Source organism: Chiloscyllium punctatum, chromosome 52 (assembly GCF_047496795.1).
Source record: "Chiloscyllium punctatum isolate Juve2018m chromosome 52, sChiPun1.3, whole genome shotgun sequence".
Classification (NCBI taxonomy): Eukaryota; Metazoa; Chordata; class Chondrichthyes; order Orectolobiformes; family Hemiscylliidae; genus Chiloscyllium; species Chiloscyllium punctatum.
This window is the reverse complement of record NC_092790.1, coordinates 12,936,492-12,961,359: the sequence shown is the minus strand read 5'-3', so window position 1 is coordinate 12,961,359 and position 24,868 is coordinate 12,936,492. Positions and strand designations below refer to the sequence as shown.

The 24,868-nt window shown below is 43.3% G+C and overlaps 4 protein-coding genes across 8 annotated transcripts in view; 2 read left to right on the top strand and 2 right to left on the bottom strand.

Annotated features, from left to right (window-relative positions):
• The window catches only part of LOC140470734 (histone H2B 7-like), a 192,504-nt gene that overhangs the window by 93,448 nt on the left and 74,188 nt on the right, over nucleotides 1–24,868 (bottom strand). The gene's annotated exons all lie outside the window — the stretch shown is intronic.
• Nucleotides 18,391–19,666, top strand: LOC140470727 (histone H2B type 1-O-like). Its single transcript, XM_072566760.1, has one exon. The coding sequence runs from the start codon at nucleotides 18,596–18,598 to the stop codon at nucleotides 18,974–18,976; it is 381 nt and encodes a 126-aa protein (XP_072422861.1). The 5' UTR covers nucleotides 18,391–18,595; the 3' UTR covers nucleotides 18,977–19,666.
• LOC140470693 (histone H2A-like) lies at nucleotides 19,966–20,525 on the top strand. Its single transcript, XM_072566716.1, has one exon. The coding sequence runs from the start codon at nucleotides 19,981–19,983 to the stop codon at nucleotides 20,419–20,421; it is 441 nt and encodes a 146-aa protein (XP_072422817.1). The 5' UTR covers nucleotides 19,966–19,980; the 3' UTR covers nucleotides 20,422–20,525.
• LOC140471002 (histone H4) lies at nucleotides 21,435–22,597 on the bottom strand. The gene has a single exon (XM_072566911.1). The coding sequence runs from the start codon at nucleotides 22,481–22,483 to the stop codon at nucleotides 22,172–22,174; it is 312 nt and encodes a 103-aa protein (XP_072423012.1). The 5' UTR covers nucleotides 22,484–22,597; the 3' UTR covers nucleotides 21,435–22,171.

Here is a 24,868-nt window from a genome sequence, read left to right as displayed (position 1 = left end):
TTGAGGAGCATTTCCTCAGTGAGTGCAAGAGGTTTGTTTGAAACAGACCGCAATGGAGAGATCAGCGCCCAGGGAAGGGAGGGAACAGCAGGCTCCTTCCAGCAGCACATCGGGATGGGAGCCTGGGACACAGAGGGGGCTCCGAGACCGGGATTGATTCGGGGTGAGTTCAGGGAGAACCGGGGGCTGTTTGTAAGAGGCCGAGCGGAGCAGGAACTGGTCCCGGAACTTGGAGTGAGCGGGCTGGGGGGAAGAGAGAGGCCTTTCTCGGGCTGTGTGTGGGCCTGCTGAGGTAGGGAGAGTGGGAAAAACCTGCTGTGGGCCATTCTTGTGGTTTTTAATTCCCTAAACACTGATGGGAATTCATTGTTTGGCTTCTGTTTCCCCAATTTTGTTGCGAATAGACGTTGAATTGTTGGGGAATAAAGGGCAGTGTGATAGTAATAAATGTAATAGTAGTGCCAGCTGTTCTTCCTTCAACATTTAGGTTTTTTTTGGGAGCTGAGCATTGAACTGTGTAATCATCTTCTACTTTTGGAGCTGTGCATGTGCTGGTTAGTTTTCTTTCATTTGAGTAAACTTTCAGAATTTCGCAAACAGAAAAGGACTGGCAGCAGATCAATGTTGCTTTGGAACCAGACCTTGCTCTGTTTAAATACAGAACTATCATGATCATGACCTGAATGTTGTGTTGATCGGTTGATGTCTTTCTACTCAGAAATGATGATATCTCTCTCTTCTTCCTCCAGGCAAATATTTGATGGACCAAGATAATTTAATATTTCCTCAGTACAAAGCCAAGTATGATCATCTGCTTCTACCAACCAGCAGGTATGTTACAGTTGTCAGATTGAAGAACATCCTTTCCACAGTCAGAGTGGATTGAGTCAGATACACATTGAGCTCAATTTCCAGAAATATGCATTCAATCCAAGAGTCAGAAACAACTAATGAAATATTTTTAAAAATTTATCTTTATACTTAAGGCACAACATGTCAGTTTCAATAAATTCCATTATGCATAGCCAGTTATTATTTGCAACATCAGAAGAGGGATAGACTGTAATCTCATGAAATATACATTGAGGAATTACATTAATCCACATGTAGTAAAGGCAATTTTAAAGTTACAATCAAGGTGAACAAACAAGTCATGCTGTTACATTGTTACAACAAGGCTATATGAAGAGGATATTGAGTGCAGATGCAGAAAGTAACTTTGGTATTTTCAGTAACTGAGAAAGTCAAAATTACATTTTTGGTAAATCATTGTCCTGGAAAAGACACAACAATGAAACTATGTAAATTCCAAATGAACCTCTGTGCCAAAGCCTGATGTCGAGGGAGTGCTCATCGTGTGTGTACACGCCCACGACCACCATCTCCATCCCACCGCCATATGTGTGCTTGCGCGCGCACACACCATTCTATCTCCCACAGTGCTACTGACTGATTTAACAATAGTTGCAAATTCGTACACCATCCTGAAATACATGTTACAACATCTAACAGTGATGAAGATCCATATACACCACAACTAGCACAAAACATTTTATCAAACTGATTTCTACTCCAATCTCTAATCAAAGAGATCTACAGCACAGAATACGTCTGTTCAAATTATTTAGTCTGCAATGTTTGAAAACAGTCTATAACAACACAGCTGATTGAAAGGGATTAGAATTGTTAATTCAATGAGTATTCCATTTCCATAGATTTTTCATGGCAGCAGAGAAGTTGTCATCCCTATCTGTGTCATAACACCATTCTCCATTTCATCATTTTGTAGGATTTTTTTTTTCAGTCCAGAAAGAGAGTTTTTCTTCTTCTTCTGTGTCTTTCAAAATTTGTTTCAAGAAATCAAGAATCCTGCATTCATTTTGACTATCTCTTCATTAACCTACAAAAAAAAATCAAGGAATCAGGATAAAGTTTTGCCAAGGAGTCAATAGAATCAGATCATTACTATTTACACTAGTGCAGAAAGAAAGAGAAAGCTAAAATCGATAGGTTTGTCAAGCTGCTCCTTTATTTTAACCACCAAGAGTTGAGTGTTCAATAAATCGAATTGGACTGTTTAAATATTCTTCATGGCCAATTGAAAATAAAAGACCTTTTGTTTTCCCCTGCCCTACCAGAGAGCAACACAAGTGTACTGCTAATGGTTTGCACCAGATCCTGTCCAGATTGGTAACTAAAATAGAATTGACCAATTCTCTTTTCTGCACAAGGAGCACTGTCTTCAGTCCGCTGCAATGCAGTTGAAGTGTTCACTTAGTTGCAAATTGATTCGGTTAATACGGATCATTAATTCATTGGGAAAGTATATCACAATCCAAAAATTGATAGCATCCTGAAAACCAGACCTTGATATCCCCACTGTTCCTGGTTAGACTCTGCACTATAGGAATTACAAAAGTCTATTGCTTTTCTCCCCTTGATTCTGAAGAAAAGCACAGATGCTTTTCTGCTGTAATGTGTTGCATGTTCACCTGTCTATTGATCCTATGGGCTCTAAAACTAAAGCACATAGGCTCTGGACATTATCCAACTACGTATGGAATGAGCAGGCAGAGGAAGTGGTAGAGGCTGGTACAATTGCAACATCTAAGAGGCATTTGGATGGGTTTATGAATAGGAAGGGTTTGGAGGGATATGGGCTGGGTGCTGGCAGGTGGGACTAGATTGGGTTGGGATATCTGGTTGGCGTGGACAGGTTGGACCGAAGGGTCTGTTTCCATGCTGTATATCTCTATGACTCTATGTACGAGGACAAATATTAGCAGATATAGAAACACATCAATGTTCACTGGGAACTGACTCCAGTGGCAATGGATAAAACCTCATTCATGTCAGGTAGCAGAAATTTAAAGAACTAATTGTGCTTGCAGTTACTAAAAGTGACATGTTTCAATTTAAATGACACTGAACCACTGTGAAATACAATAACCAAGAATAAGGACCACATTGGTATCAAGGATCAGCGACTGATCGCTCACACACACTGTTTGTCAATATTGATCGAGTTTATCCAACACTCAGACCAAACAAATACAACTCAACATGTAAAGAGAATGAGATTCACACACTCCACCTGATGCTGTTGCATACAAAACCAAACTGACACTATAGTTATTCAATGGTAGAATATTGCAGAACTAATCTCACATTAGCATTTACCTTGAGATACTGGCAGTGAGTGGATAAAGTTCAGACACCCAACAATTAGTGGAAATTAGTGTGGAGAACAGATGAACAACAGACTGTCCCAGTGCAGACACAATGGGCTGAATGGCTGTATCAATTCTGTGATTCTGTCATAAATCACAAATTGCAGAAGAGTTTAAGGCCCAACTACAACACCCTTAAAAACTGCTGTCACGGAATAAATCTCAGTCACAGAGGATTCTTTTTCCTAAATTCATTTGTGGGATGAGGGTATCATTGGCTAGGCCAGTATTTATTGCCCAACCCTAACTGCTCAGGGGGTAGTTATGAGTCACCCACATTGCTGCGGGTCTGGAGACACAAGGATAGCAGTTTCCTTACAGGACATTAGTGAACCCGATGGGTTTTCCTGACAATCAACCATAGATTCCTGGTGATGACTGGACCCCTAGAATATTATTGGCTACCAGAAAATTAAGCAACTTTCATACACAAAAGAGTTGAAAGTAGTTGGTACTGATTGAGTACTTGACTCTCACAGTCACACAGCAGAAACTGGCAAGTATAGATCAATTCCAAAACTCTCATACGGGCAGAAGGGAAACTGACCAGTGGAGATTGACAGCTGCTCTCACTGATTCATTCTGCAGAAACTGAAAAGGTGAGAATGATACAGACAGACAGACAGACAGACAGACAGACAGACAGACAGACAGACAGACAGACAGACAGACAGACAGACAGACAGACAGACAGACAGACAGACAGACAGACAGACACACACACACACACCCCTAACACTGGCAGCTACAGTCTGCGTAATGCATTTGCACATTGATAAATAAGATGCTGACAGATACAGATTCATAACTCCATCCTGAGATACCCAGAGCAGAATATAACAGGGACAGATTGGTCAATCGTACACATGTGCACACTGCAGGACATTTCAGAGGAAGACTGATAACTACATCCTCATCATCAAAACTTATTGGAACAGATTAATAACACTCCCTGTTTCAAATTGCATAAATTGACATGTACAGTTTGACAATGACACCCATGTTTACAGCACAGAAACTGACAGGTAGAAATTAATAACAAAAATTGCTGGAAAATCCACAGGTTTGGCAGCATTTGTAGAGGGAAATCAGACTTAACATTTGAGGTCTAGTGACCCCTCCTCAGAACTGATTGTGTAGATATTCCTAGCTACCATTTGGTCTTCTCTATGCTGGAGAAACTGAGTGTAGATTGGGTGTCCACTGTGCAGAACATCTACATTCTGTCCAGAAAGAAAATGTCCCTGAGCTTCTAGTAGCGTGCCACTTCAACATACCACCCAGTTCCCTGGTCAACATCTCTGTCTCAGGCTTGCTGCAGTGCTCCTGCAAAGTTCAGTGCAAGCTGGAAGAACAGCACTTCATTTTCTGCTTGGGAACTCGCCAGCCTTCTGGACTCAATATTGAATTCTACAACTTTAGAGCGAGAGCTCTTCCTGTACCATTACCCAAAACCCCTCTCACCATGCCGTGTTATCACAGGCTCTTCTATTGTACACCAAAATTCACTAACAATCTCTATTAATACCTACTACCATCCTCGTCTGACTGTGATCCACTAGTTTATCTGTTCAACTGTTCTTCCCTCTCTTTGGATTCTATATCCACCCACCATTTACTCCCTTTCCTCCAACACACCCTATCTTCTGCAGAAAATCTAATATTTTCCTGGCTACCATCTCTTCACAGGAAGGGTTACTGGACTGGAAATTTTAACTCTGCTTTCTGTCCACAGACTCTGTCAGACCTGTTGAGCTTTTCTAGCAATTTGTTTTAGTTTGATTTCCAGCATCTGCAGTTCTTTTGGTTTTCATTTAGAGATTAATAACTACGTTTTCATATTCACAGAGCAGAAATTACTAGGGAAAATTGATAACCACATTCACATGTTCACAAAAGAATCATCCAAGTTTGAAACTTCCAGCTCCATAACTGTCTCCTTGACTTGTCCGGACTTGTCTGACCTGCCTATCTTCTTTTCCACCTATCCACTCCACCCTCTCCTCCTTGACCTATCACCTTCATCTCCTCCCCCACTCACCCATTGTTCTCTCTGCTACTCTCTCCCCACCCCCCCACCCTCCTCTAGCTTATCTCTCCACGCTTCAGGCTCACTGCCTTTATTCCTGATGAAGGGCTTTTGCCTGAAACGTCGATTTCGCTGCTCGTTGGATGCTGCCTGAACTGCTGTGCTCTTCCAGTACAAATCCAGTATTTGGTTTTCAGCATCTGCAGTCATTGTTTTTACCTTGAATTACCCAAACACATTCAGTATTGAGTACAGTTGTTGGGAGGTCTCCTTGCAGCTGTACAGGACATTGGTTAGGCCACTGTTGGAATATTGCATGCAATTCTGATCTCCTTCCTATAAGAATGATATTGTGAATCTTGAAAGGGTTCAGAAACAATTTACAAGGATGTTGCCAGTTTTGGAGGATTTGAGCTATCAGGAGAGGTTGAATAGGCTCGGGCTATTTCCCTGGAGCATCAGAGGCTGAGGGGTGACATTATAGAGGTTTATAAAATCATGAGGGGTGTGAAAAGGATAAATAAACAAAGTCTTTTCCCTGGGGTGGGGGAGTTCAGAACTAGAGGGCATTGGTTTAGGGTGAGAGGGGAAAGATATAAAAGAAACCTAAGGGGCATGTTTTCACGCAGAGGGTGGTACTTGTATGGAATGACCTGCCAGGCGGAAGTGGTGGAGGCTAGTACAATTGCAGCATTAAAAAGGCATCTAGATGTGTATATGAATCGGACATATTTGGAGGGATATGGACCGGGTGCTGCCAGGTGGGACGAGATTGGGTTGGGATATCTAGCTGGCATGGAAAAGGTGGACTGAAGGGTCTGTTTCAGTGCTGTACGTCTCTATGACTGTGACTCTATGACATTCACCAAGCAGATTTCCTCAGATGGCTAAGGGAATTCAGCATGTCCATAAAGACACTTGCAAATTATTATAGAGGCGCCACAAAAAGCATCCTATTTGGATGTGTCACAGCGTAGTATGGCTTCTGTTCTGCCCAAGACCATAAGAAACTACAGAGAGTTGTGACTCAGCCCAGTCCATCACTGAAAGCAGCCTTCCATCCAAAGGCTTCATTTCCACTTCTTCCTGTCTTGGGAAAGCAACCAACAACATGAAAGACCCATCCGGCCCCAGTTATACGCTCCTCCACCCTGGTCTGTTAGGGGGAAAATACAGAAGTTTGAATACACCATCGAACAGATTCAAGAACAGCTTCTCTGCTATTGTTAGACTTTTGAATGGACCTCTAAATTTTGATGCTAATCTCTGTCTGCACCTTCTCTGCAGTTTTAACACTGTATTCTGGATTCTGTTCTATTCCGTTGATGGACCTTGGATGAGATTATCTACCTGTAAGGTGCACAAAACAATACTTTTCAAATTATCTCAGGACATGTGAGAACAATGATCAAATTAAATGAATAACTGCAGTCTTATGTTCATGTAGCAGAATCTGAGGGTACAGGCTGATAACTACAGTCACACAAACTGACAGGAAAAAAATGAATCAATACACTCAAAACACTGGAATTACAGAGCCTGACGGGGAAAGATTGATCACTGAACTCTATTGATCACTAATCAGAAGCTGATAGCAACAGATGAAAACTCAGCTCACACATTCACATAGCAGTGATAGACTGACAATTACATTAACGTATTCAAGCAGAAATTGACAGCTGTAGATTGATAACTATATTTATGTATTCACGCAGCAGAGTCTGAAAGGTACAGATTGAGTTACACTCACTTTGACAAAGAAGATAACTGTACTCCCACATTCACATCGCTGAAACTGACCACTCCAGTTTGATTAATACACCAATATTCACAGCAGAAGCTGATGATTACTGATCAAGAACTGAATTCACATATTGACAGGGAAGAAACTGACAGGGACAGGTTGGTATCGACTCTCTCAAATTGACGTGGTAGAAACAGATTGACAAAGACACTCTCGTATCAAAGAGCAAAACCTGACAGGTACTGTTTGATAACTGCATTCACACATTGGTATAGCTAAAGCAGACAAATAGAGATCAATATCTACATTCACACAGAAGAAACTGATGGGTACAATTTGATGACTGCATATAATATTTATACAGCAAAAACTGACAGGTAGTTACTGATAATGACACTCGCGTTCTCATAGCTGAAACTGACAGGTCCATATTGATGACTAAACCCTCACATCCCAATCAGTGAAACACATAGGGACTGATTTTATTTATTTAAAATATATTTTAAACTGACAGGTATGGATTAATAAGGAAACTCTCAGATCCTGATATGCACTGTGTTGGGTAGCCCTATTGTGGAGCTGTGGAGGTGTGGGTTCGTATCTGGTTCTCAGTGAATTGGTATAGATATTTTTATTACAATCACCAGACAAAGAGCAGCTCAGGCCAAGGATAGAATCAGGCCTGTAGTTCTGTTGGACTTGCCGGTTTGAAAGAAAAACAGTCTTATGATTATTAAATGAATGTTACATTCGAAGGTTTGATACTGCCAAACTTAATGTTGATTTACAGGAGATGTCTCTTCTGCTTCCTCCAGACAAATACTTGAAGGACCAAGACATATTCCCTTGGGGCAAAGCCAAGTGTGATCAGTTCCTTCTAAAAAACAGCAGGTATGTTACCGTTGTCAGACTAAAGAACGTCGTGTTCACAGTGGCAGAGCAGTTTGAATTCGATGCACAGTCAGCTTAATTTGAAACAGAGTAAAATACCACCAAGGAATTGCAATTTTTTAAAATCTCTCTCCATTCTCCATGTACATCACCCCATTTCCAATAAATGTTATTATTCGCAGCCATATATTCATTGATTTATACAGTACAGAAACAGACACTTCAGCTGTACTCATCCATGCCAACCAGATAATGGGTGGCACGGTGGCACAGTGGTTAGCACTGCGGTCTCTCAGCACCAGAGACCCGGGTTCAATTCCTGCCTGAGGCGACTGACTGTGTGGAGTTTGCACATTCTCCCCGTGTCTGCGTGGATTTCCTCTGAGTGCTCCGGTTTCCTCCCACGGTCCAAAAATGTGCAGGTTAGGTAATTTGGCCATGCTAAGTTGCCCGTACTGTTAGGTGAAGAGGTAAATATAGGGGAATGGGTCTGGGTGGGTTGGGCTTCGGCGGGTTGGTGTGGACTTGTTGGGCCTAAGGGCTTGTTTCCACACTTTAAGTAATCTGTAAAAAAAAAAAAATCCTGAACCAATCCAGTCTCATTTGCCAGCATGTGGCCCATATCCCTCTTATTATTGTATCCATCCAAGTGCCTTTTAAATGGTGTCATTGTACCAGTCTCCACCAATTTCTCTGGCAGCTCATTCTATACACACACTATGTCACATTGAAAAAATTGCCCTCTGGATCCTTTTTAAATCTTCCTCTCTAACCCTAAGTCTATGCCCTCTCACTCTGGACTCCCCTATCCTACCCATAGCTCTCATGATTTTATAAACCTCTATTAGGTTACCCCTCCAAAAACAACCTTAAGCCTATTCAACATCTCCCGGTACCTCAAATACTCCAACCTTGGCAACATCCTTGTAAATCCTTTCTGAACCCCTTCACGTTTCACAATATCTTTCCGATAGGTTGGAGACCAGAATTGCATGCAATATTCCAACAGTGGCCTAACCAATATCCTGTACAGCCGCAGCATGATCTCCCAACTCTTGTAATCAATTCACCGACCAATAAAGGTAAGCATACCAAACGCCGCCTTCACTATCCTCTCAATCTGCAACTCCACTTTCAAGGAGCTATGAACCTGCACTCCAAGGTCTCTTTGTTCAGCAACACTCCCTAGGACCTTATCATTAAGTGTATAAGTCTTGCTAAGATTTGCTTTCCCAAAATGCAGCACTTCACATTTATCTAAATTAAACTCCATCTGCCACTTCTCAGCCCACTGGTCCATCTGATCAAGATCCTGTTGTAATCTGTGCTAATCCTCTTTGCTGTCCATTACACTCCAATTTTGGTGTCATCTGCATACTTACTAACTCTACCTCTTGTCAGGTGGGCCAGTGGGCTGAGGAGTGGCAGTTGTAGTTCAGTTTACATACATTTTGAGAAGGCAAACCAAGACACTAATTCCACACTTAATGGTAGGGCACTGGGGAGTGTTGCTGAATGAAGAAACCTCAGTGTGCCAGTGAAGATTTCCTTGAATGTACTCCAACAAGTTTATTTGGAAGCACTAGCTTTCAAAGCACTTTTCCTTCATCAACCGCCTGATGAAGGTGCAGTGCTTCAAAAGCTAGTGTTTCCAAATAAACCTGTTGGACAAAAACCTGGTGTTGTTATTTTTCACTTTGTCCACCCGATTCCAATACTGGCACCTCAAAGTCCATGAAATTAGTTGCAGATAGACAGGGTGGTGAAGAAGGCATTTGGCGGGCTTGCCTTCATTGTTCAGAATACTGACTGTCGGAGTTGGGAGGTCATCTGGTAGCTGTGCAGGATATTGGTGAATCAATTTTTAGGAGATTGTGTATAATTCTCATCAACCTGCTACAGGAAGGATGTTGTTAAACTTGAGGTGATACAGTAAAGATTTACAAGCATGTTATAGAAATATAGAGTCATACAGCAAAGAAACAAACCCTTTGGCCCACCATGTCCATGATGTTCAACAAACACCAAACTGCATTCGTCCCATTTACCTGCACTTGGCCACTAACTGACGAGACCCTGGCCTATTAAAGGCACGTCCAGATGCGGCTTAAATGCTGTGCGAGTACCCAACCACCCTCTCAGGCAGAACGTTCCAAACTTTACCCACCTCTGGGTCAAAATATTTTTCTCACATTTCCTCTAAGCTGTTTTCTCCTCAACATCAACTTGTGCCCTCTGGACTTAGACACATCGGTCATGGGGAGGAAAGATTTTCTCAATCTACTCTGCCTACATTTCTGATAATCTGGTATTCTTCAGTCAGATCCTCCCTGAGTCTTCTCTGCTCCAAGAAAACAAAACTCAGCTTATCCAGTCTTGCCTCATAACAGTGACTTTCCAACCCACTGCACCCTCTCCAGTACATTCACATCCTTCTGATAGGGTGGCATTCAGACCTGCACACAGTATTCCATCTGTGGCCTAATCAATGTTCTATAAAGTTGTCGTAAGCGTGCCTTGCTTTTAAATTGTACAGCTCAGGTAATAAAGGCCAGCATTGTGTATGCCTCCTTCAGCAGCCTGTCCACCTGTGCTGTTTCCTTCTGGGATCTATAGACTTGTATACCAAGGTCCCTTTGTTCCTCAGTACTCCCTCAGGACTTACCCTTCATTGTGTAATTCTTTCGCTTATTAGACCTCCTAAAATACATTATCTCACACTTACCAGGAATATCAGAGCCATTGTTCTGCCGGCTGTACTCGTACTGTAGCCTGAGACCATCCCCCTCACTGTCAACAAGTGCTGCCAATTTTCATGTCGAAGAAGAGCGAACAGTACAGCACAGTCACATGCCCTTTGCCCTCCAAGCCTGCACCAACACGTTTTGCACTTCCACACTAACATCTCACCTACAAACATAGTAATTGTACCTTCTGCATTCACATCCAAGTTGTTAATGTACAGTACAAACAACAAGGATCCCTGTGGGACACCGCTGGTCACAGGCTTCCAATCACAAACACAACCCATCACCATCACACTTTGCATCCTGTCTGCAAGCTAATTTCAGATCCAGTTTTCTTCAGACTCCAAGAGTCAATCTTAGACCAGTCTTTTATACGGGACTTTGTCAAAGGCTGTCAGGGTGGCCTGTACCTGCCAGAATAGAGTGGCCCATATCTGTTCACACAAATTGGCCGATAAGTGGAAAGTAGAATTAAACAGCAGGACATGCGAGACAATGGCAGAAACTAAGCACATCAGCCTGTTCTCACACAGTAAGACTTAATGATACCATTGAACAAGCCACTCAGAGGACAGTAAGAAGGACCCAGCCTGTTCCCATTTGAAACAGTCATGACCAGCAGACCGAAGGTCTGATAAACGACTAACTCCAGCCACATTAAATGAAAGGGAGTTATGCCAGTAAATGAACAGGCACCAGCTGTTCGATACAGCCCATTAATCCCCTATAACAACTGAGGGGGCAACAGCTAAAGTTATCTTATACTACTCAATTCAAATGTGTAAAGTCACACAGTTATGAAACAAACTTTATAACAGAAAATAAAATTGCAAATTTTTAGCAAATACTACAAAATTAACTTTTTTTTCTTCATATATAATAAGGATTTTGGGGCATGTAAGTGGAACAATAGAATTTGATTAAAATTAAATACAATGAATAACAGCATTCAGGATGTCCCTCAAGATAAGTTAGACTGACAGAAACCCGAAGGAGAATAGCAAGTAACTCTGGAATGTGAACAAATAGAATACGTAGAAAGATCCCAAGGCAGAGGGATTACAGTATCTGCTAATCACCTTGAGATCATGTGAACCTGGAGCTGTCCAATGGATGCCCATCATTGATTAGGTGTCTCATAGGATAGGGTATGCAAAGAAAGAGGGAGGAACATATTAATCACGCTGTTTGTCATTGTTCACAGAATGTGTACAATAAATACTGCTTTTCTTATTGTAAAAGCAGAGTGTGCCATGGATCTCTCTTCTGAGGCCAGTCTCAGGGGAAGATCCTTTGGCCCTCTCTCTGCATTAACCAGTTTCTTCTTGAATAAACACCTACCACTTGCCTGAATCCTGCCTGCCTCCTAAGTCTTTCATCTCTGGTCAGGGATTATGCTCCTACAGAGGCCTTACTGTAGTCCATGTAAACTACATGGTGGTCACGGTGGTCACAGTGGTTAGCACTGCTGCCTCACAGCGCCAGAGACCCGGGTTCAATTCCCGCCTCAGGCGACTGTGTGGAGTTTGCACATTCTCCCCGTGTCTGCGTGGGTTTCCTCCGGGTGCTCCGGTTTCCTCCCACACTCCAAAGATGTGCAGGTCAGGTGAATTGGCCATGCTAAATTGCCCGTAGTGTTAGGTAAGGGGTAGATGTAGGGGTATTGGTGGGTTACGCTTCGGCGGGGCGGGTGTGGACTTGTTGGGCCGAAGGGCCTGTTTCCACACTGTAAGTAATCTAATCTAATCTAATCTATATTTGTTGCCACCACTGGAGAATTTGAGTTATGGAGAGAGGCCGAATAGGCAGTTGTTTTTTCCCCTTGGACTGTCTGAGGCTGAGGTATGACTTTACTGAGGTTAAGAAAATCATGAGTGACATTGAGAGGGTGAATATGCAAGGTCTTTATTTTTAGACTCCCCAACATTAGAAAAGAGGGCATAGGTTTAAGGTGAGACGGAAATGATTTAAAAAGCACGTGTGGAGTTACTTTATCATTGCAGAGGGTGGTGCTTGTATGGAATGAGCTACCAGAGGAAGTGGAGGTGGTGGGTACAATTACAACCTTATGTCGGCACCTGGATTGTTACACGAATAGGAAGGGTTTAGAGGGAGGCAGACCATATGCTGGCAAATGGGACTTGGTCAGATTAGGATCTCTGGCCAGCACTAACAACTTGGACCAAAGGACCTGTTTCTGTGCTGTACAACTGTATGACACTCTGAAGGCCAGACCTTGATATCACTACCCCCAGTTAGATTCCACGTTATCAGAATTGGAAAAGTCCATTGCTTTTCCCACTTGACTTTTAAGAACAGCACAGACTCGTTTCTGTGACAATGTGTTACAGCTTTACTTGTCTGTGAATCCTACAGATACAAACAATTATAGAAAATAAGATCTTTCCCATTCACTTCAGGAAACATGAACTGAGAACTCTCTCCTGTCCCACTCTACTAACTGGCTGTCCACTTTACAGCAAACATTTAAACTGCTCAGTAACACAACGCAAGAAGACTGAAGAAGGGTCAAGTGAGTATGGGCATCCTCCCTGTGTCATAACTGTTCCTTTCAAAACTCTCTTTTCTTTACTTCACTAGACAACGTGGCTCTACGCTGTGGTGGCCTGTCACATCTGAGCAGAGTTTTGAAGGACCAGTCCCATTGAATAGCACAGACTGACAGGTAGATAGTAATTCCCAAGTACACAAGCCATACAAGTGAATGGAAGGGCAGAGCAAATAGTTGCTGACTGCGCCAGTTATTGTCCTTATTCATGTAATGAAGGGTGTGAAGGCAACTAATTTCTGGACGCAACAATGAATGAGAGTGCCAATACACAGTGGGTATAGAGTAACTTGCAAAGCACATAAATATTGTCAGGTTAGTAGATCCACAGGCAAAAATAGAAAAATCATGCCTGCAAGGATCACATGGTTGGGAGAGCTAGCATTTCATTAATGAAGTTAAACAGGACAGGGTAAGAGTGAAATATGACAGTCCCAGTGTACAAGTGAACTTCTAATCAAATTTAAATACATGGCATCACATTGGTCAAAAAGTAAACTCCACTCGTTTATTCAGAAATACTGAGCCCCCCCCATTGCATGGTCACAATGTATTCCAGTTATGGAGGGAAAGAAGTAAATAAACATTCAGATTAAGTATTCATCCAATTATCTCACCATGGTTTAAAGTTGCTGTCTGACTCTATGACTGTATGTAATTCATGTATCAGTTCTGTTTGTCCAGACTGGAGGAATTAGATAGCAGGCCAAATGTCAGATTGAAACAAACATCGCAATTTAATTTGTTTCCACAAAGTGAAAACAGAACACATCTCTTACAAAATGACTGAATAAATACGTTGTTTTCAAGTGGTCCAAAGGGAAATGAAATATTGACCTGAAAAAGTACACATTCAGACAGATACCCAGAGATTATTGGACACAATGAAAAAGCTCTCATAAAGTGTTCTTGTTATAAACATGTGAACAATAAATTCAAAATGCACATTCAGAATATAACTTAGAATTACAAACCGTACCATAGAATAAAAGTTGTGGAAATTGTCTAATCTGCTCTACACTGTCAGAGACTGACAATGGTATTAAAAAGTCTCACTTTCATTTACAGTACATAGAATTTCTCCAGTGCAGATAGAGGTCATTTGGCCCATCCCTCCACAACAACTCTCCAAAGCGAATCACACCTAGGTGTAGACCCCACCCTATCCCCATAACTCCACGTTTACCATAGTTAACCCACTGACACTGCACATCCTTGAAGACTACATGACAGTTTACCATGGCTAATCCAGCAAACCTGCACATGTTTGGACCATGCAGAAAAACAAGAGCACCCAGAGGAAACCCATGGAGACACGGGCAGAACATGCAAACTGCACACAGATAATGAAGCATGGTTGGAATTGAATCTGTGTCACTGGCACCACTGTGCCACCATGCCATCCTGATATGGATGGCAATTGATGAAATCTTCTTCATTTTTGAGCAACAGAGATTTGAAGTAAAAAGAGCTCCTGCAGTTTCTGCAAGTGTCAGAACAAGTAACAGAAACAAATATATAAGTACACTCACTTATTCACAGAGCACAAACTGACAGGTACAGATACACTCATCCATTCATATGGTTGAAACTGTCAGGGATAGACTGATGATTGCACAAACACATTCACATTGCAGAAACAGACAGGTACATTTTGATAATACACTCACATAATCCCAGAGGAAAGTCTGACAGGTATATATTGATAACTACATTCTTACATTCACCTAGAACCTAATGAGGCAGATTGATAGCTAAAATCACATTGACATAGCAAAAGCTGACAGGTAGAGACTGGTAATGACATTCTCATATTCACACAGCAGAATCTGACAGGGGCAGATAGATAATTGGACTGTCATCTTCACATCACAGAAACTGACAGGGAGAGATAGATAATTAGACAGTTATATTCAAATTACAGAAACTGATGGACAGATCAATAACTACACTTCCATATTCACAGATCAGAAATTGACAAGTACAAATCGATAGGCAAAGATGAGGACTGCAGATGCTGGAGATTAGAGTCGGGTGTGTGGTGCTGGAAAAGCACAGCAGGTCAGGAAACATCCAAGGAGCAGGATAATTGACATTTTGTTTAAAAGCCCTTCATCAGTACAGATGGATAACTACACCAATACATTCACATCGAAGAAACTCACGGGAAAAGAATGATAACTAAACTCATGTATTCCTGTCGCTGAAAGCAACAGTTACATTTTAATATAGACCCCCCACATGTTCACTTCGTAGAAGATGGCAGGTTGACATTGATAACTACGTTCACATTTTAACAATGCAGAAAAGACAGACGATTGATTAAACTATCCCATTTACAGACTAGAAACTGTCATATTCACACAGTAGAAACCAACAGGTATAGGGTGATAACTTCACTCTCAAGTATGCACAAAGCCAAATCTTACTGGAAGAGGGTGATACCTGTACTCACATATTCACATAGCAGAAGCTTAGAGCTGCAGATTGATACATAAGCTCTCATTGTATGTATAAAATGGTTGGGTATATTCTCATTGGAGTTTTGAAGAACAATGTATGACCTTTAGAGCAAAAAAAAGATCTGAATGGAGTTGACAGAGTTGATGCTGGGAGTATGTCGATGCTCATAGAGAATCCTGAGTAAGGGACACAGTTTTGAAAAGGAAGCCCTCTATCTAAGAAAGCAATGCAGAACATTCTCCCCTTGTTCAGTTCCACAGAGAGCAGTTAGGGTTGAGTTATCAGCTTAATTTATGCTAATGTAGCCATATATCTTTTTTGATCCACAAGGAAGTCTTGGTTATGGGCACTAAACATCAAAATGAGCTGAAGACCATAACTAAAGCCTTTGTGATCTGTTCTCATGACAGGGTACACACAGGCAGATAGAAATGTCACAGAATTCTCATGCTTCTAATGGTCTTCTGCTTTGAGATAATTAAAGTGATACACGATTGAAAGAAATTAATAACTACAGCATAAACACTGTATCTGCAACATCATTCACCATACACTTTATCATTAACTTACTGATACGTGTGTGCTCACAGATCGCATACTGAACGATTCAGTTATAAGTTAGCCTGATGTATCAAGGATGGAGTGGAAAAAAAAGGATTAACTACCCATTTCATCAGAAACTTTGAGATGTTGAGATATTTTCTCTCTGTCATGCCAGTGATTGACTGAAACTGAGTAAATACAAGGTTAGAAACAATAAACTGGCATTTACAGAATGAAATACTGAGTCAGTTGCAAAGTAATAAATTGTTAGGATATAATACGGGATTACCTTCCACTGAAAGACTGAAGCCACTGGGCTTGTATACCCTTGAGTTTAGAAGACTGAGAGGGGATCTGATTGAGACATTTAAGATTATGAAAGGATTGGACACTCTTTGACAGCGGGAAACATGTATCTGCTGGTGGGTGAGTGCCGAATCAGAGGACACAGCTTAAAAATACGGGGTAGACCATTTAGGACAGAGATGAGGAGAAACTTCTTCACTCGGAGAGTGGTGGCTGTGTGGAATGCTCTGCCCCAGAGGGCAGTGGAGCCCAGTCTCTGGATTCATTTAAGAAAGAGTTGGATGGAGCTCTCAAAGATAGTGGAATTAAGGGTTATGGAGATAAGGCAGGAAGAGGATACTGATTAGGAATGATCAGCCATGATCATATTGAATGGTGGTGCAGGCTCGAAAGGCTGAATGGCCTACTCCTGCACCAGTGTCTATTGACTGTTGTCTAATACATTAGCTAGAAATTGGCATAAACAATGTCACATCCGCAGTGACATTGCAGATATTGTCAGTAACAATGTACAAAGTATTATCCTTTATCAAAATGCTGCAGTTATAAATACAAACCCAACTTCACTTTGCAGAAGCTAATATTCATAGGGTTTGGGAGTGGAGGGTAGTGAGTCCTACCTGAGTCTGTCCAAAGTGGTACCTGGTACTTTCAAAATTGACACTGGCAGAGTAAAGCAACAAGGTACACTTCAGAAGGTTTGAGTTACAGTCCAGTAACATACTAACATGTTAAGACTGTGAAATAGAGTTTAGAAAAATACATCCCAGAAACAGACGGGCACAGATTGGAGTCGAGAGTGTGGTGCTGGAAAAGCACAGCAGGTCAGGCATCATCCGAGGAGCAGGAGAATCGTTGTTTGAAGCATAAGCCTTTCATCTCGACGTTTTGGGCATAAGCCTCTGATCCCCAGCATCTGCAGTTCTCACTTTCACCTGGGGGCACAGATTGGAGGAATATTTCAAAGCGACTGGCAAATAGTGTAACGTTTTAGCGCTCACATCAGTGTTTGATGGTTACGGAATTAAACCTGTCTTGAAATAAAACTGACTATTAGATGGAGAGCCTCATTGGTCAGATGTTGAGTTAATGCAAAATGTGTAAATTAGGACATGACAGATATAAAGTTAAAGTAATAAGCACTACCGCAGTTAGGCGGTAGTGTGGGGGTAAATATATATTAATAAAACAGCAATGTTAAGGGCATTGCTTGTCACTGTCCACTTGGGTGTTTTCCCTTTTGAGAGCTGGATCAGTGTGAATGTGTGCACGTGCAAAAAGAAAAAAAAAGTGACGCATACATATAGCATGCTGACAGTTGCTGGTGAACAGGCATTCGCGTAAGACTGAGAAATGTTGTAAGTCCCGAATTGAAAAGTGCAGCAATGTGGTTCAGTTACACTGCACGTACTTTCAAAGCACACAGTTATCGATACGTGGCTGGGCCCACATTTTTCAGTCAAGGTCTCAGAAATATATTCATCCCACAGGCAAGTCGTGACTCAAGAAAAGTATTACATCGAAACTTTTTCTTATCATTTCTCTTCAACTCCGTGCAATTGAGAACGAGATGCATCAACCCCAAGTGTAGAAAACATTCACAGTCAGGTTCCAGTGGTACGTGTAACTTGACAACAAATGTAATCGCAATTTGAATGGATGAGAGTGTTTTTTTCACACAGTGACAAGTTCTATGTTAATTCCAGCCTATACAGAGGAACAGAAACAGACATGCGGAGCTAGAAACACATCATCACAACAACAAGCAAAAGGAAACCGAGCCAATACCACAGTCACTTTCTGTATCACAGACACAAAACGGTCTCCCTCAGTCAGACTGACAGGAACAGAATCACCATCCACTTCACATTTCGTTGCAGAGCCTGACGGATCCACGTGGGATCTCATTAACCAATTGGAGAGACTCTATGTTTGGGCATGACTCGTGGAAGCTACCCATTCAGGAGCCAGGGTATCCTCCATCCTTCATTAGCATTGATGACGCCGTGAGTCTATAAAGAGGGAACTCCGAGCCAGCTTTCCTTTATTCTGTGTCTGAAAGTGACTGGCGCTATGGCTGATGAGAAGAAAGCTCAGCAAACCTCGAAGAAGGGCGCGAAGAAAATCATCAAGAAGGCGCCAGCGAAGGGCGGCAAGAAGAGGAAAAGGACTAGGAAAGAAAGTTACTCCATCTATATCTACAAAGTGATGAAGCAGGTTCACCCCGACACCGGTATCTCCTCCAAGGCCATGAGCATCATGAACTCGTTCGTCAACGATATTTTCGAGCGTATCGCGGGGGAGGCTTCCCGCCTGGCCCATTACAACAAGCGCAGCACCATCAGCTCCCGGGAGATCCAGACCGCCGTGCGGCTGCTGCTGCCCGGGGAGCTGGCCAAGCACGCCGTGTCGGAGGGCACAAAGGCGGTGACCAAGTACACCAGCTCCAAGTGAAGGACCGCACTGCACTGAAACATACACACATCCACAACCCAAAGGCTCTTATAAGAGCCACCTACAACATCCCTGGCACAGCGGAACCATTTCTTTAAGACTTGTTTATTTTAGTTTCCATGTGATTTTTGATAAGGCGTTTCAACTTGTAGTACTATATGTTTTTATGTTAGTAAGTACTTTGCAATTTATTCGCCAGTGGGGTTGGAGAGAGCGGATCAAGCGCCAGTGAGTCATTTTTCATTTTGATTGTTCACCCCTGGCAGACAAATGCTCACGTCTTTCCGTCCCACGATTGATGCAGTTTACCTTCTGATTTGCTTTACAATCCCAGTGCACGGGTTTGATCCGATTTTTCGCAATGCAAAATAAATCTTCCTGCTGACGGTGACTTTCAAACAGAAACGAGACAACTCGGACTGAAGCGTGGAGCTTTTGCTGAATCTGATCGAGAGCGATAAAGGACGACAGCCTTAAAATATCGTCTTAAAAAACGTGTTCGCTCTCGATGCTGAGCCGGAAGAATGTTGTGTGCTGCTTTATCAGCATATCGGGGTGGTACTGAAATGTGAAAAGAAAAGACAGGTTGCAGACTGCAATGTTTGGCCTGTTTTGTTTCAGCTTCTTTTCAAGGTTAAGAAAATAACCCGCTATTACGATCAGACACAGATCGGCCAATGAGGGAGAGTAAGACCGTGTGAATTATACGTTTGTAAACTAAAAGTAAGTTAACATCAGTGTTCATGTTTTTTGAACTTCCATAGTTTTTCATACTTCATTATTCAGGTAAAACATACTCCTTTGTTTGGAAATTGGCGGGCTTTTCAAATTTGAAAGAAAGCGGTTGATGAATTAGCGCCCGTCGTTTCCGCCCTCCTTCCCGTGTCCTCTCCCGATTGGGAAATGAAGCAGAATCCTGATTGGGAATTGAAACAACATTAGGTGATGCTGACCAATCAGAAACGGTTGAACCACAATTCCATCCGAAGGTATAAGAGACCGCGATGTGGGCGGAGTCCAGCATTCTCTGTGAAAGTGTTTGTGCGATTGTGGTCATGTCTGGAAGAGGAAAGGGCGGTGGGAAAAGTCGCGCCAAGGCGAAGTCTCGGTCGTCCCGGGCTGGCCTGCAGTTCCCGGTGGGCCGTGTTCACAGGCTCCTGAGAAAGGGTAACTATGCTGAGCGTGTGGGTGCCGGAGCGCCGGTCTATCTGGCTGCGGTGCTGGAGTATCTGACGGCTGAAATCCTGGAGCTGGCCGGCAACGCGGCCCGGGACAACAAGAAGACCCGCATCATCCCCAGGCACCTACAGCTGGCCGTGCGCAACGACGAGGAGCTCAACAAGCTGCTGGGAGGGGTGACCATCGCTCAGGGCGGGGTGCTGCCTAATATCCAGGCCGTGCTGCTGCCCAAGAAAACCGCCGCTGCTGGATCTGCTAAAAAGTGAAGACTATTCTTGAATCTGACAACCCAAAAGGCTCTTTTAAGAGCCACTCACAGCATCTGTGAAAGGAGCTGAATGTCTGTCTGATTAAAAGGAAAGTAATTCAATGTGCAGTGCCCTGGCCGTTATACTTCACATCGCTACATTTCTGTATCCTTTTTATTTCATACTGTTACTGCCTGTGGCAGCAGAGGAAGATTATATCATAGAATACGATTGTAAGGGTGTCTGCAAATACATTATTTCTCATTGCACGGTCACTGCCTGAGTGACCTTTCTGTTTGATCAATGTTCTATGAGGCTAGAATAGTGTCACGGGTGTTCCCAATCGGGTTTGGCTTCACATTTCCTTTAACTGTATCAGTAAGAATTGAATCCTCCCACTGTCTCTGCAGCATATCCCTCTGCAATTTATTCTCTGCTCGGTTTATATCCACTTCTTTTTCGTCCTCCAGCCTCTGCCGAGAGCGTATTCCACAGCAGTCAGTCATTTTTCAGCTGTAAAAGGAGGGAATGTAAAGTGAGATTGTGTGAAGTTTAGTTTAGTAATCGAAAAACCAATCAACGTGTACGTAGTCGTGCATCCTCCTGCTCTTTTATACGTAATGGCGGGCATTTTCAAATTTGAAAACAAGCCGTTGGTCTCTTGGCGCCATTTATCCCCTTTTCTCTCCTGTCCCCACCTCACCAAGCCATGTTATCGCAAAGGGGGTCAATGAAGAGATGGGGTTTTCCTGAAATATCTAACTCAATACCACAATTTGATGTGAACATCACTCATCTAATTACTATATTTCCGCGATCTCTGAATGAAGATCTCATTAGTTGCAAATACACTGCCGCTGCCTTTTGTTTTTAACTAAATTCCAAGAGAAATACTGTCCTAATTTCCCCCCCTCGCTTCCTGCGCTCCCTGAATGAGCAACCGAACTTGTATCCGCCGTGAATCAATCGAAAAACCGCCGATGTAAACATCATAAAAGCTGAAACACTATACACTAGTAAAATTACAGAACCACACTTTAGTCATTTTTATTTCAACCAAATTATTACTTGCCCGAAGACAATTTGTAATCGCTGCCTGAGCGGGCAGGTGGAAAGAACGCGTCACATAACACATCTGCAGGCTCTCAATAACAAAACTGAGCTGAGTGTTATAAGTACTGTAATATCTAACATTAACGTCTGGGTTCCACAATAAATAAAAACAAATTATCATTCGTGGCATAGACAGCCAAGAACCAGACATCATTAGTGAGATGAACAGGTATTCACGAAAATAAGAGAATCGAAGGTTACGGGATATTGAGAAACATCAGCCATGATCGACTGGCAGAACAAGCTAGAGGGGCGGAATGGCCTAATGCTACTGCTACATCTTACAATTACAAGTTACGATGCGATTCTTTACATGGAATTACCAGGTTGCACAACAGTAGAGTCTTGACTGGCCGAATGGCCTCTTATCTACACTGTAGGAATACTTGCAATTTTAAAATCATTCGCCACGGTAAACAGCAACAAAGTGAAGCGTCCACTACGAATGCTCTCTACTGGACCGCAGAACACAGTATTAGTAAATTTTCGCAAAGAAAATAATTTTAAAATTACGACATATATGAAATAACCAGCAACATAACTCGGTTCTCCGTATGCGCTGCCTGCCCCGTCCTCAGGTCTCCGCTCTCTATCGGAGGATTTGGGTGGCTCTGAAAAGAGCCTTTGGGTTCGCTGGAAAAGGGTCGCTTTATGCTCAGCCGCCGAATCCATAGAGAGTGCGGCCCTGACGTTTCAGAGCGTACACCACATCCATGGCGGTGACCGTCTTGCGCTTGGCGTGCTCAGTGTAGGTGACCGCATCCCTGATCACATTCTCCAGGAAAACCTTCAGCACCCCGCGGGTCTCCTCGTAGATCAAGCCCGAGATGCGCTTGACCCCGCCACGGCGAGCCAGGCGCCGGATGGCTGGTTTGGTGATGCCCTGGATGTTATCACGGAGCACTTTGCGGTGCCGCTTCGCTCCGCCTTTTCCCAGGCCTTTGCCTCCTTTACCTCTTCCAGACATCACGCTTTTTCTACTCCAACCGCTGCCAAATGACAGCCGAGCTCTCGCCCCTTCCTTTTTTATACCGCCCGGCCCGACCTGACTGAGAAAGAGCTGACAGAGAGTGAGAGGCGGGTCCGGAGAGCAAACTGAGTGACAGACAGAGAAGGGAAATGGTTTGATCATCCAGCTCCGCCTCCAGCTCACTCCAGCCTCAACTCTATCTGGGACTGAACGTTTTCTCCCCAAAATTGTCAAACAAGGGGTCTCAACTTCTGCCCCACCGCCAAAATGGACCCGTTGGTTCTGGCACCAGACCCGGAAGAGTGCATCAGACGAATGAGACTCTGGGAATTCCTTCAAGGTGCCAGCAGTGATCCCAATGAGCCCACTGATGAACTCGAACTGTCATCACAGGGATCTGGAGAGGAGCGACCAAAGAAGGTGTCAACTTGGACCCCACCAGAGGGCCGCTTGCCCTGGGCTTGACATGTATGCTCAAACCGTCAGGAAATATATTAATGCCAGATTCATCCGCTGTGCTCACAAGGTAGAGCAAAACGTCACCGCTTCACAACGCAATGTCATCCAGGCTCTCAAAAACAATCACAACATTGTCATCAAACCAGTGGATAAAAGAGGAGCCATTGTCCTTCAGAATAGAACAGATCACTGCAAGGAAGTGTACCAACAACTGAATAACCAGGAACACTACAGGCAACTACCAGCTGATCTGACCAAAGAACACACCCGTGAATTAAACACAATGATCAGAACTTTGGATCCAGTCCTTCAGAGTGCCCTACACGCCCTCATCCCACGTACTTCTCGTGTGCCTTCCAAAGGTACACAAAGCCAACACACCAGAACGTCCCATTGTGTCGGGCAATGGGACTCTATGTGAGAATCTCTCTGGCTATGTGGAAGGCATCTTGAAACCTATTGTACAAGGGATCTCCAGGTTCTGTCACGACACTACAGATTTCTTACAGAAACTTAGCACCATTTGAACAATGAACGTTTCCGCACTCTACACCAGCATCCCCCGCAATGATGGCATTGCGGCAACAGCTTTAATACTCAGCTCCAACAACTGCCAATCTCCAAACATCATCCTACAACTCATCCGCTTTATGCTTGATCACAACATCTTCACCTTTGACAAGCAATTCTTCACCCAGACACATGGAACAGCCATTGGGACCACATTTGCACCCCAATATGACAACATTTTTATGCACAGGTTCGAACAGGACTTCTTCTCTATGCAGGATCTCCAACCAAAATTGTACACTAGGTATATTGACAACATTTTCTTCCTCTGGACCCATGGCGAGGAGTCACTGATAAAACGACACAGTGATATCAACAAGTTTCATCCCACCGTCAAACTCACCATGGACTACTCTCGGCTATCAGTCTCATTCTTAGACACATGCATCTCCATCAAGGATGGACACCTCAGCACCACACTCTACCACAAACCCACAGACAACCTCACAATGCTACACTTCTCCAGCTTCCACCCAAAACATATTAAAACAGCCATCCTGTATGGACAAGCCCTATGCGTACATTGAATCTGCTCAGATGAGGAGGAACGTGACGGACACCTGGAAGTACTCAGGGATGCCCTCACAAGAACGGGGTACGATTCCCAACTCATCAACCGCCAGTTTCGACATGCCACATCAAGGAACCATAATGACCTCCTCAGGAGACAGACACATGCTGCAACCGACAGGGTACCCTTCGTTGTTCAGTATTTCCCAGGAACTGAAAAAACTATGCCATGTTCTTCGTGACCTGCAACACATTATCAATGAGGATGAGCACCTCACCAAGACATTCACCACACTTCCACTACTTGCCTTTAAACAACCGCCGAACCTTAAACAGATCGTTGTTCGTAACAAGCGGCTCGGCTCTCAGGACAACTCCATACAACCGTGTCATGGTAGACGCTGCAAAACCTGTCAGAGTGTGGACATAGATACCACCATTATGCATGGGGACACCTCCCACCTTGTTAGTGGCAGATATTCATGTGACTCAGCCAACATTGGTTTATCTTCTACGTTGCAGGAAAGGATGCCCGGATGCATGGTACATTGGGGAAACCGAGCAAAGGCTACGACAACGGGTGAATGGGCACTGCACAACAATTAACAGACAGGAGTGTTCCCTCCCAGGTGCAGAACACTTGAGTGGCCAAGGACATTCGTCCTTGGACCTTCGGGTGACCATCCTCCAAGGTGGGTTTTGGGACAGGCAGCAGTGAAACGTGGTTGAGCAGAGGCTGGTAGCTAAGTTTGCTATCCATAGGGAGCCTCAACCGGGACCCTAGGTTCATGTCACATTACAGGTGACCACCATTTCATTATATACACACACACACACACACAC